The following is a 12,934-nucleotide window of genomic DNA, read 5'->3' as shown; positions in this document are numbered from 1 at the left end:
TTAAAATTGACATGTATCAACATCTAAATAATACAATTGACATATGTCACAATCTTGTTAATTAGTAATTTTGTCATCAAGCTTTATATAATAAGATATGACAATCAATTTGCTTATCTTCTCATAATAAGATATGACAATCAATTTGCTTATCTTCTCTTTTAAGTGATAATCAAGTAATACATAGGGTTTATATAAGTATATTTTGTATTTATGGGTGATTTGTTATAATATTATAGATGAATAATATCAAGGTTTTTAGACTTGAGAGAAGTAAAAGTTTCCTAATACACGTCTCCATTTATTTTGTAGGGACGATTATCAACAAATACTCAAATAGTATTAAACACGAAGTCGTACTCAATAGCAGCCAACCACACGATTAAAATAAGAACGAATCACATCTTTTTTTTAATGTTCATTTGTTTGACTCGCAATGTTACATATATAGAGAATATTTCTTCAGAGAAACTTGAGCAAACTTATTATTACAGAGAAAAAATCCGATGGCAACTTCGAAGCTTCAAGCTCTATGGAATCATCCAGCTGGACCTAAAACGAGTGAGTCAACTTTTAATTAGTTTTTGGCTCTTTGAGACTTTATGATCATCGAAATTTTTGACTATTGAACAAATCTATAATATAATTGTAGAAAATTTCATCTTCAATTTTGTTGCTCAATTCGATTTCAGTTTCTGTTTTGATTCAGTTTTGTCTTGTAACCAGTCTATGCCACCATGATTATCTATTTGCATAAAATTCAAACTTTTGAATCTGAGGATGTATTGATGATACAATGATATGCTGCTACCAACTTTGACTCTGTAGGAATTTTGATTGAATAAAAGCTCAGCCGAATGTGTTTATGCATAGATTCTTATTCGGTTCAGATAGATTTTTGGTTTAGTTACTTCGGTTTAGACCGGTCTGGTTAAAATTGCTCTGTTTTTTTACCAGTTGATTCAAAATTTAATCAAACTAAGTGCATTTTTAATCAAACTAATCAAATCGATCTGTAGGAATTTTGATTGAATATAAGCTTAACCGAATGGTTTATGCATAGATACTTCTTATTCGGTTCAGATCGGTTTTTGGCTTAGTTACTTCGGTTTAGACCGGTCTGGTTAAAATTGCTCTGTTGTTTTTACCAGTTGATACAAAATTTAATCAAACTATGCATTTTTTTGGTAGCTTAAGCAAGTTTCCTACATAACCTAAATTACAAAAGTCATTTTGTACTATATTGTCAGTTCATTTTTGGGCGCCCACGTTCAAATGGGGTATAAGCATTGCTAACATTGCAGACTTTCAGAAACCTCCAGAGACACTTTCATACCCTCAACAAATTGGTATTAACAATACTCTTGACAAATCTCCTAATATAATAAATGCTTTATATCGTTTTCATTGTGTCGCCATGCCTCAGTCTTCTTACAGTATTTTTGTTTGCTATCTATTGTTATCAGTGATCACAGGCACTGGACTTATTTGGTCACGTTACAGTACTGCAATCACTCCGGTACGTTTACTGCAGCTCATGTTCATGTCATTGGCTACTGGGATTACTGGTTTATTATTATGATTTTGTTGTAACTTTTGTTTACAGAAAAATTGGAATCTCTTTAGTGTTAGTCTTGGTATGGCGGCAACAGGCATATACCAACTTACTCGTAAAATAAAGTAAGATCTACAGAACATTACTCTTTTACATTTGCATGAGATACGCGTTGAAGTGCTTTTGTTTCAAACTTCGCTATTGATGTTTTGTCTCTGTTTTGACATTGATATATGTATTGTTTGCAGGCATGATTATGCATCTGAAGCAGATCCTATTGTTGCAAAAGAATGATGAAGACACCCAAATCTGTTTGGGGTTATAGATTGTTTATTGCAGTTAGAAATTGAAATGTTAGTGTGACTACTATGATAGTATTACTTTTCCACACCTTTCAACCTAAATGGTAACAATAAGGTCCATCTCTAACTTATAGTTGGACCGGAAAAGTTTTATTCATACTTTCGCAGTCTGAACCACTGTAATAACTTCGAATTTACACACACTAGAGCGTCTTGGAGAGTCAAAGAGTGATTTAAAGTGATCATCAGACTCGTGTTTCTCTCCCTGAGACAGATACAAACGTAGAACGAGCTTCTTGAGTGATGTCGCGTTGTCTAGAAAGTATCTAACCAGTTTCTTCTCTGTTTCTTTCTCCGTGATCGGGATTTCCATTTCAACAGACTCAAGGGACGATACCAAACAAAAAGACAGCACAGTCGAAAGCTTGGTTTCCAAGCTATAATCATCTTCAACTAATTCCTGCAAACACCAATCAAGAAAAATGAGCAGATGAAAAAAAAATAAAATAAAATAACACATTCCTTAAGTAAGAACTTGTAAAGTGTAAACTTAAGCATGTCATTACCAAGTTCAAGTGTTTCAGATTCGGGCAGCTCTCCAGAACGATTGGCAATACTACCAAAGAGGCGTGTACGAACATTGAAGAACGCAGACGGGTCAAGTCACGAAATTTGGGTAATGGGTTGATGTGCTGGAAACAATAGATCAACTGTGACCAAAGAGAAAAAGTCATACAACATTCGAAGCATTGATAATGGGAACGCTTAAGAGTTTATTATCATCAACTTTGATATACGTACCTGAAGAGTCTCCCGTGAGATGGTCATAACTTTAACGGCTGTAAAATTGCTAAGAAGAGTATAGATAACATTTCTTTGCGATAATTTATGAGCCATCATTACCTCAAAGTAGACACCAATATCAACCTTGACAGAATCACTCATACTGATAATCTTGAAGAATCTTTTGAAGCTGTAATCTATGAGAGTCAGATACTCAAACCTCGGAGTATCAATCTCAACAACTACATCCCTAGGCAATTTAACACGTTTCAAGTACATGATCTTGAGACAGGGTAAGGAAAGGGACTCAAACTCAGTCAGCCTTGTAAAATAGAGCTTTAAGCATACCAAATTCTTACAAACAGATTGGTTTAAGGGAATCTTGATGCTCTGAAGTCCGAAGTGATTATCAACTTGGAAATGTTGGATCTTGCGCTTCAGCACTCTAACGAGACAGGGCTCGTAAATAGAGACTTCACCTTCAGTGAGTAGCTTGAATTCACGCAAGTAGAATTCGCTCTGGAAACTCAGAAACTTGTTGATGAAATCCACACATGCTTCGTCATTTGGGAAATCAAAGCTGTCTACGTCTAAAACCGGAACCCATTTCCAGGGATTTCTCCACCTAGAGGACAAAACACTTGTCCAAACAGCTTCCTCAGTCGTAAGAAAGCTAAGTATATGACATAACAAGGGTTCAGGTAATAAGCTTATCCTATCTTCCCCTCTGCTATCACATACTACTCTCTCTCCACGTGCCTCTTGAAGTTGAAGTAACCTAAATCTGGATTTCACCCTGAAATTATTTAATAAAAAAACTGATACAATTATTAAAATTCATGAATATAGAGAGAACTTAACTACGTCCTTATGGATTTTAAAACTGGATTGAGAAAGTTTAAAACTGGAAAAGATCAATAGAGAGAGAACTTAATTACGTCCTTATGGATTTTTTCAAATCCGGCAATCTCATGAGATCATTATCCATTTAACTTATCTCAAGTTCTTCGTGTTATATCGAGTAATCAATCTGCCTCCCTTTAGGGTTAAGTTGTAAAGAGTGCGACACAAGTTATTAGGTTTTCGCTATGATGATGTATCAAGAACAACAACCCTATAGTTTTCGTTACAGAAGATATAATATGCTAAAGGTCCACTAAGAATAGGCCCAATTCAAACTTTGAGGCTTGATCATTGTTGTAACATCTAGAAGGTTATATTGGCTTAATTACACCGCTGAAACGACACTGTTTTGTTGAGTTTTTTTTTGTTGATATCTATGTTCACTTAGGGTGTCAAAATGGGTAGAAACCCATGGGTTTACCCTGTTTGTCTATTATTTTAACGGGTATGTGTTAAGTTTTTATACTTATATAAGTAAATGGGTATTGATGGGTTCGTCCAATGGGTTTGTGGATTTAACGGGGTAATCCAATTAGGGTTATTAGTTACCCATGAGTTAATCGAAAAAAACAAAAATGATATATATCTAATATAATGACTTGTTATTTTGGTTTAATGGATTTTTGGCTTAAGGATTTTATGATGCTTTTTCTATTTTAATATCTGATATTATTTTCTTAAGCTTGAAAACTTTGGTTGGTTTTATAATTCTATTTTCTATAATATGTTATGAATTTAATATTAATTATTTTATTTTATTTTATTTATATATGGGTAACTCATATAACCCATTTAGCCATTGGGTTTTTATTATTGGGTTTGGGTATATAAATTCAACCCATTATAATAAATGGGTCGGGTTGAACCCGCCCACAAAAGTCTCGAAGCCACATAGGCATGAGTCAGGTTACCCATTTTGACACTCCAGTTCACTGACAATGACATTAATGGACCAATAGATTTTAAGATAGAACAGAGAAACTCCAAGAAGAAGAAGACGAAAAAAAGTTGATGGCGACATCGAAGCTTCAAGCTCTATGGAATCACCTGGCAGGACCTGAGACAAGTGAGACTCAACTCAGTTTCAGTTCACACATTGTTTCATGATTAATTATTTTACTCTTATTATCTTTTATATGGGTTAGTTAACTGAGACTTGATAACCGAATTTAAATTTCTTAAGCAATCTACATATATGATAATTTCTAAGACTGAACTGATGCGTTACTATTGGAAAAATGTATGATTCTTTTGATGTTATAGCAATCTATCACGTCAAATTCTCTAATGGATTCGTTTGTTGTTGTTGTTGTTATTGGTCTTAAACTCTTAATCAGTTCATTTCTAGGCTCCAACGTTTAAATGGGGTATAAGCATTGCTAACAATATACTGAACACCTTACTATTAAGTACGATTCAATGTTATACTGAATTTTAAAATTGCATACACAAATTAAGACTATCTGGTATTATAAATTTTCAGAGAATATTTCATGTTTGACGACTGGCAATAATATTACATAGAGAATAGAGCAAACTTGTTATTACAGAGAAAAGATCCAATGGCAACTTCGAAGCTTCAAGCTCTATGGAATCATCATGCTGGACCTAAAACAAGTGAGTCAACTTCAAGCTCTCTGAGACTTTATGATCATCGAAATTTTTGACTATCGAGCATTAGAGCTTATCTATATTTGTAGACAATTTCATCTTTTGTTGCTCATTTTGATTTTCACTTGTAACATGTCTATGCCATGATTATCTATTTGCATCAATTCAATCTGAGGATGTATAGATACAACAATATGCTGGCTGCTACCAACTTTGACTCTGTAGGAGTTTTGATTGAATATAACCTTAACCGAATGTGTTCATCAGTTTTATGCATAGATTCGTATTCGGTTCAGATCGGTTTTGGTTTGGCTGGTTTGGTTTAGACCGGTTTGGTTAAATTGCTCAGTTTTTTTACCAGTGGATTCAAAATCAAAATTTAGTCAAAATAAGTGCATTTTTGGTAGCTTGAGCAAGTTTCCTACATAACCTGAACTGTAAAGTCATTTCGTATTTATTGTCAGTTCATTTTTGGGCGCCGACGTTCAAATGGGGTATAAGCATTGCCAACATTGCAGAGTTTCAGAAACCTCTAGAGACACTCTCATACTCTCAACAAATCTATATATAATAGCAATCCGAATAAATGCCAACCAAAAGTTGTGTTTTTTCAATCGTACATTTTGGATATATAATAGCAATACGAATAAATGTCAACCAAAAGTTGTGTTTTTTCAATCTTACCTTTTGGATAATTTTTTAAAAATATGTAAAAAATTTAAATTGTGTGTTTTACAAAAAGCTGCAATTGTTCATTGTAACGGTTTTTTTTGTAAAGTTGTAATTGTTCATTGTAGAGTTGTGTCTATTCGAATATTCGTATCTTTTGAAGTCTATATATATTTCTATGTTTGAACTGTTTTCATGTTTTTGCCATGACACTAAATAATATAAAATTTCAATCTCAACGGTTTTTACAGCTCTCCAAATTATTCTCTAGCATTCTTTTTTTTAAGTAAAGAAATTCCTCAAATTCGTGATTTAACAAAAGATTTTTAGTAATTTACAACTTTTAGTTAATTTTATATATAAAAAATTTATGAAAATACCTAGATTTGTTTTCCAAGAGTTAGATGGATTATATAGTGAGCTTTTGGATTTGACTTTGAATATGGTAATAAAGATGTCTTCTATTTAAAAGCAGTTTATATGAGTTTGTAGGTACAATCAAGTGCAAACACAACAGTTGAATATGTTTATTTTTTGTTTTTTTAATTCAAATGATTATATATGCTCATTGTAGAGTTGTGTCTTTTCACTATATTTTATTTATATTTTTTCATCACAACTTTTCGTTCTAATAGGTGTGTCTATTTATATAGTCATGCCTTTTGAACTCTCTTTATATTTGTCTCTTCATCACTAACTAACAAGTTCGTTGAAACAAATTTTCCATTTTTTATGTTGAATCTAAATAATTGAATATTAATATCTAATATTCAACGTTATTCTATAATATAACTAAAATTTTAGCAATGATTATATCAATAGAGAAATTTAATACAACTTGATATATAATTTACAGTTACATTTATTTCTCGTAACTTTTCGTTAAAAAAAATATTTTCATATTTAAAAATAAGAATAACAATCTGAATAAATGCGAACAACAGTTGCGACTTTTCGTAGTACTTTTTGTAAAAAAAATGGTTTAAAAAAAAAACTCAAACAGTTGTATTTATTCATTGGAGTTGTGTCTTTTCATTATATTTTATTCATATCTTTTTATCACAACTTTTACTTCTAATAGGTGTGTCTATTTAATTATTCATATCTTTTGAACTCTCTATATATTTGTCTCTTCATTAATATCTAACAAATAATTGTCCGTTGAAAGAAATTTTTCGTTTTCTGTTGAATCTAACTAATTAGAATTTTAATATCTAATATTAAATGGTATTCTATAATCTAACTAAAATTTTAGAAATGATTATAGTATTATAGAAATTTAATAAAACTTAATATAGAATTTACAGTTGCGTCTATTTATCGTAAATTTTCGTTAAAATTAATTTTATTTTGTTTTAAGAGTTGTGTGTTTCAATTTAAAATTTTGTTGATACAGTTTCACTCATTCTTAAATATATTTTTAATTATAATTATTTAAGAAGAAATTATATTTGCTCGTTACAACCATTAAGTCAATATTCTCAGTTAGGATCATTTTGTCATAATAATTTTTTTAATTGTACATCTTTACCATAATTCTTCATAAAATATCTTATATTTATAATAATTTAAACAATATGTTTTGCAAAGTTGCGTCTATTCTACATAATATTTTTTTGTCATTTTGATGATTGTGTTTTTAATAAAAGTTTATGTTTAATGTTTATGTATTCAAACGATTCTATTACATTCAAATAATTTCATAATGTATAATTTTAAATTTTAATTTTTTTTCTAAAATACTTCCCCCGCGACATCGTGGGGGTCTGAGTCCTAGTTGTATTAATAATACTCTTGACAAATCTCCTCAATATGTGTAGAAACTAGAAAAGAGTTTTGGAGAAAAGTCTTTATTACTGTGTTGTGTTTCTTAATCAATAATACAAGAGTTTATATAACACTATGTTTTAGGGTTTACAAAAACATTAAGGTTTATAATAAACGACATAAACAAAGCCCAACATGGACTGTCGGCTTATACACCAATACTAGCTCCCCCACACGACAAACGTGGTATGCAAAATGCAAAACTTTGAAATCATAAAACGGAACGCGTATGTCGTGGACACTTGTCAAGGACGGACAAACTATGTCAACAAAATCCTCTGGGCATAAACTTTAATCTTGAAAATTGAGGTGGAACATTAGCTCGTCTCCGATCTTTGGTAAAAGGGAATAACAACATCCCGTGGATGCAAAACCTGCAATCTCCACAAATAATTGTCATAATCTCAGATAGTCCACAAATCGGACTAAAAGGAAAATGACCTAAAAACATGAGCGTTCCAAACAACTCTCCGTAATGGTAAAACTATTACCAGATAAAAAAAACTCAGAAAAATTCATAACTCAAACCCATGTAAATCATAAACCCTATAAACCGAAACCATCATCAATAGTTTAAATAAAAAAATCCCCATCAATTATTGCAAAAAAAACCCAAAACTATTTCCCTCTACTGTTGCATCAAAGACACAAACGACGAGACACATAAACAAATTCTCCCATCAAAACCATAAACTAAAAAGAAGATAGAAATCAATACTTTTTTTTTAATATAACGAAAATCAAATAATACTCAAGTAAATAAGAAAAAAAAATTACGTAATCTTCGATACTTAGATTACGTCAACGTCTGGTTGTCTTCACATCCCATGATCATTGGGATCACAAGAACATTAATGCGAAAGCTTTAATTTAGATTCACAAGAATAGCCTGCACTTATACCATGTAGAAAGTAGAGAAAGATTTTGGGAAAAATCTTTATTACTATGTTGTGTTTCTTAATCAATAATACAAGAATTTATATAACACTATGTTGTAGGGTTTACAACAATATTAAAGTTCATAATAAACTACTAACATGGACTGTCCGCTCATACACCAATAGTATGTCTCGTATATGTTATAATTCTTTGTTTGCTATCTATTGTTATGAGTGATCACAGGCACTGGACTTATTTGGTCACATTACAGTTCTATAATCACTCCGGTATGTTTACTAAAAATCATGTTGAAGTCATTGTCTAGTTTGTTTTACTGGTTTATTTTGATTTTTTGTAACTCTTGTTTACAGAACTGGAATCTCTTTAGTGTTAGTCTTGGTATGGCGGCGACAGGCATATACCAACTTACTCGTAAAATAAAGTAAGATCTAGCTAGAGAACATTACTCTTTATATTTGCATGAGATACGCGTTGAAGTGCTTTTGCTTTGATTGCCAAATGGCAATGGAAAAAGAACACTCTCTTTCTTTTAATGAACATGAATTTATAATTGGGTTCCTTCCCAAAAGGTCTCATACTAATTGAAGTTGGTCTTGGTTTATATATTAGAAGCTTATTTTCTAATCTTCAGATGTGGGACATTGTTTGTATCCGAACAAATCTCCCCTCAAACTATGTACCACGATATTTTGGTCTCCCCTTCAGCGAAACCCAGGTACCCAGGCTCTGGTACCCCTTTATTCCTGAAGTATATATCCTTGAGGCACCCTTAATCATGTCATTTTTTTTTAGATATCCTCCCACACCGAACACCGAGCCCACACACACTCCCCTAGGTCCACTTTTCGAACTAGGCTCTGATACCAATTGTTGAGCTTTCCAAGCCCAAACCAAGTTCCCATTAGTATGATATTGTCCACTTTGGACCGAGATGGCAAAGCCCGCACAGATTTGTTATTGGGCTCCTTCCCAATATACCTCATACTAATTGGAGTTGGTCAGTTGGTCTTCGATTATATATTAGAAACTTATTTTCTAATCTTCAGATCTCAGGGTTAGTGTGACAACTATGATTGTAATACTATTCCACATTTCTCAACCTAAATGGTAAAATTTAGAGGAATGCTTTATCCCACAACCATTTGCACCCAAAGCATAGTTTCTAATTAGGTCCATCTCCAAAAATGTATGCTTTATAGTTGGACAGGCAAAGTTTTATTCATACATTTGCAGTCTGAGCCACTGTAGTAATAACTTCGAATTTACACACACTAGAGCGTCTTGGAGAGTCAAAGAGTGATCTAAAGTGATCATCAGACTCGTGTTTCTCTCCCTGAGACAGATTCAAACGTAGAACGAGCTTCTTGAGTGATGTCACATTGTTTAGAAAGTATCTAACCAGTTTCTTTTCTGTTTCTTCCTCCGTTATTGGGCTTTCCATTTCAATAGACTCAAGGGACGATACCAAACAAAAAGACAGCACAGTCGAAAGCTTGGTTTCCCTTCTAGAATCATCATCTTTAACTAATTCCTGCAAACACCAATCAAGAAAAATGAACTGATGACAGAAAAAAAAACCTTTGTTAGGTAAGAACTTGTAAAGTGTAAACTAAAGCAAGTCATTACCAAGGTCAAGTGTTTAAGATTCGGGCAGCTCTCAAGAACGATTGGCAATAATACCAAAGAGGTGTCTAAGAACATTGAAGCACGCAGACGGATCAAGCTACGAAATTTGGGTAGTGGGTTAATGTCGTCTCGGAAAAAATAGACCAACTGCGACCAAAGAGAAGAAGTCATACAACATTGAAAGTTATATAAAAACATTGGAAGTAATGGAAAAGTTAAGAGTTTAATATCATCAACTTTGATATACGTACCTGAAGAGTCTTCCGTGAGATGGTCATAACTTTAACGGCTGTAAAATTGCTAAGAAGATTGATATAAGGAGCCATCATTACCCTATGCTATCACATACTTCTTTCTCTCCACGTGCCAGTTCAAGTAACCTAATTGTGGATTTCACCATGAAATTAGTTAAAGAAAAAAAAAACTGATACAATTATTACAAATTCACGTATATAAAAGATTGAGAAAGTAAAAAACAGGAAAAGATCAATAGAGAGAGAACTTAATTACGTCCTTATCAATTTGTTCAAATCCGACAAGCTCATGAGATCAATATCCATTTAACTTATCTTAAGTTCTTGGTGTTATATCGAGTAATCAATCTGCCTTCTTTTAGGGTTAAGTTGTAAAGAGTGCGACGACACAAGTTATTAGGTTTTCGCTATGAATGTATCAAGAACAACAACAAGAGCAAAGCTTATATATACAGTAAAAACCCTATAGTTCCTTTTAGTTACAAAAGATATATGCTAAAGGTCCACTATAACAATAGGCCCAATACAAAATTTGGCTTTGATCATTGTATTGGCTTTAATTGCACCGCTAAAGACGACACCGTTTTCGAGTACCATTTTTTTTTTCGTTGATATCTATGTTCACTGAATCAAGACATAATGGACCAATAGATGTAGATAGAACAGAGAAACTCCAAGAAGAAGAAGACGAGAAAATAGTTGATGGCGACATCGAAGCTTCAAGCTCTATGGAATCACCCGGCAGGACCTAAGACAAGTGAGACTCAACTCAGTTTTCAGTTTACACATTGTTTCATGATTAATTAACTTACTCTTATTATCTTTTTATTTGGTTTTCTTGAGCAATCTACATATATGAATCTACTAAGACTGTACTGAAACGTTACTATTGGATAAATGTACGAATTTTCTGATGTTATAGCAACTCATCACTTAAAATTCTCTAATGGATTCGTTTGTTATTGTTGTTGTTGTTATTGGTGTTAATCAGTTCATTTTTGGGCTCCAACGTTTAAATGGGGTATAAGCATTGCTAACATCGCAGATTTCCAGAAACCTCCAGAAAACATTTCATACCTTCAGCAAATTGGTAATTTACTTACTACTAATCTTTGGTGATACAATATCTCTCGAGTTAATCTTCTTCTTCTTAATTATTACATTTTTTTGTTTTGTTTTGTTAATTTGATCTAAAATTGGTGTACTTAGCTGTGACATGTACGGGAATGATATGGTGTCGTTGCAGCACTGTGATTACTCCTGTAAGTTTCGTTTTCTTCTTCTTTAGTAGAGTCCCTTTTTGAGTTTTATAATGATTTTGTCATTTTGTGATTAGGTTATAATATGAATTTTAGTATATCTGAATTTAAATTTTGGTTGACTCTTTTACTTTGATTTTACAGAAAAACTGGAACCTGTTTAGTGTTAATGTTGCTATGGCAGCCACTGGGATATACCAACTTACTCGTAAAGTAAAGTGAGTTCATAGACAACTTTTTTACTTTTGCTTTTGCGTTTTACAATTTACATGAGACGTACAACAGGTTAATCTAGCGGTTTATAGTAAACTTGGGTTTCAATGATTTATATCTTTGACAAATGGTTTTGTTTATAGGTATGATTATGTTGTATCCGAAGCGGAGACTACTGTTGTTGAAAATGTATAAATGATGTTGATGAAAAAGTTCTTCATAAATCTTGTAACTGGGATGGGACTGGGACATCTCTTTTGTATCATCCTATTATATACTCTCTGTTTCATCCTATAAAAGTTAGAGAAGTATTTTTGTTTCATAATATAGGATGTTTACAACTTTCTATACAACTTTTAGATTAAATTTATATTTTATATTATGCAGACTTGTTTATGATTGGTTAAATTTTTTGAAAGTAACTCTTTCTTAATATGCGTGTTTTCACTAAAACATTCTATATTTTGAAACGGAGGGAATATATGCCAATTGCCAAATGTTACTTTCTCACATGTCACATGCTTGATAAATAAATCCCAAGGTTAGTTTCAAATGTAAGTAAACTATGACAGGACTATTTGAGGATTATTGTTCAGTTTCAAAAAGGTTTCTATTGTTTCAAACGCTAACTTTTGCGTTTGCCTTTGCTTTTTTTACATATGTGGTAAAATAGAGTAAATCACACATTTTTAGAACTTGTAGATGACATTTTTTTTCTTAGAACTTTATTTATTTTTATATTTTTGGCAAAAGACAAATACCAAACACGCGAATTTTGTGTTTATCTTTTAGCATATTGGTGTTTATTAGAAAAATTGGTTTTGATGATTTCATTTGATGTTTACGTTTACATTTAACCGAACCGAGTCAAACCAATCCAAACAAAATAAGACCGTTATAGAATTGAGTGAATCATAATTTCGCTAATATAGATTTTCTTCTTTTTTCTTTGGTAGGAAAATATAGTTTTACTTCTTAATTACACGTTTGTTCAAGTTTTTTTTTTTCATAGCCTAAAACAAATTAATTTGA

The 12,934-nt window shown here is 32.1% G+C and overlaps 4 protein-coding genes and 1 pseudogene across 5 annotated transcripts; 3 read left to right on the top strand and 2 right to left on the bottom strand.

Annotated features, from left to right (window-relative positions):
* The first annotated feature begins 266 nt into the window (after positions 1-266).
* On the top strand, positions 267-2,102 carry LOC104737281 (mitochondrial pyruvate carrier 3). Of its 2 annotated transcripts, XM_010457415.3 has the most exons (5): positions 267-561; positions 1,251-1,349; positions 1,467-1,519; positions 1,607-1,680; positions 1,804-2,102. In XM_010457415.3, exons 1-5 carry the CDS (start codon positions 507-509, stop codon positions 1,847-1,849), a joined length of 327 nt encoding a protein of 108 aa, XP_010455717.1. In that variant the 5' UTR covers positions 267-506; the 3' UTR covers positions 1,850-2,102. The 2 variants fall into 2 exon arrangements, with proteins under 2 accessions (XP_010455717.1, XP_087337995.1); XM_087481869.1 differs by having other exon boundaries at positions 378-561; positions 1,251-1,519.
* Positions 1,803-3,628, bottom strand: LOC104738429 (F-box/FBD/LRR-repeat protein At5g18770-like). The gene is made up of 4 exons (XM_087480777.1): positions 3,579-3,628; positions 2,659-3,436; positions 2,424-2,567; positions 1,803-2,317 (listed from the first exon to the last, which is right to left on the bottom strand). Exons 1-4 carry the CDS (start codon positions 3,626-3,628, stop codon positions 2,012-2,014), a joined length of 1,278 nt encoding a protein of 425 aa, XP_087336903.1. The 3' UTR covers positions 1,803-2,011.
* A 1,477-nt stretch (positions 3,629-5,105) lies between these two features.
* LOC104737280 (mitochondrial pyruvate carrier 3-like) lies at positions 5,106-8,975 on the top strand. The gene is made up of 4 exons (XM_087480776.1): positions 5,106-5,160; positions 5,619-5,714; positions 8,764-8,816; positions 8,901-8,975. The coding sequence occupies exons 1-4, from the start codon at positions 5,106-5,108 to the stop codon at positions 8,973-8,975; spliced, it is 279 nt and encodes a 92-aa protein (XP_087336902.1).
* Positions 8,976-9,769: 794 nt separating this feature from the next.
* LOC147929895 (F-box/FBD/LRR-repeat protein At5g18770 pseudogene) lies at positions 9,770-10,502 on the bottom strand (annotated as a pseudogene).
* Positions 10,503-11,018: 516 nt separating this feature from the next.
* Positions 11,019-12,284, top strand: LOC104737279 (mitochondrial pyruvate carrier 2). Its single transcript, XM_010457412.3, has 5 exons — positions 11,019-11,187; positions 11,422-11,520; positions 11,640-11,692; positions 11,834-11,907; positions 12,046-12,284. Exons 1-5 carry the CDS (start codon positions 11,133-11,135, stop codon positions 12,095-12,097), a joined length of 333 nt encoding a protein of 110 aa, XP_010455714.1. The 5' UTR covers positions 11,019-11,132; the 3' UTR covers positions 12,098-12,284.
* The last annotated feature ends 650 nt before the right edge of the window (positions 12,285-12,934 follow it).

The sequence above is a fragment of the Camelina sativa genome, chromosome 13, assembly GCF_030686135.1.
Source record: "Camelina sativa cultivar CO46 ecotype springtype chromosome 13, ASM3068613v1".
Taxonomy (NCBI): domain Eukaryota; kingdom Viridiplantae; phylum Streptophyta; class Magnoliopsida; order Brassicales; family Brassicaceae; genus Camelina; species Camelina sativa.
The sequence above is the reverse complement of the archived record's forward strand: the minus strand, read 5'-3'. Positions and strand labels throughout refer to the sequence as shown.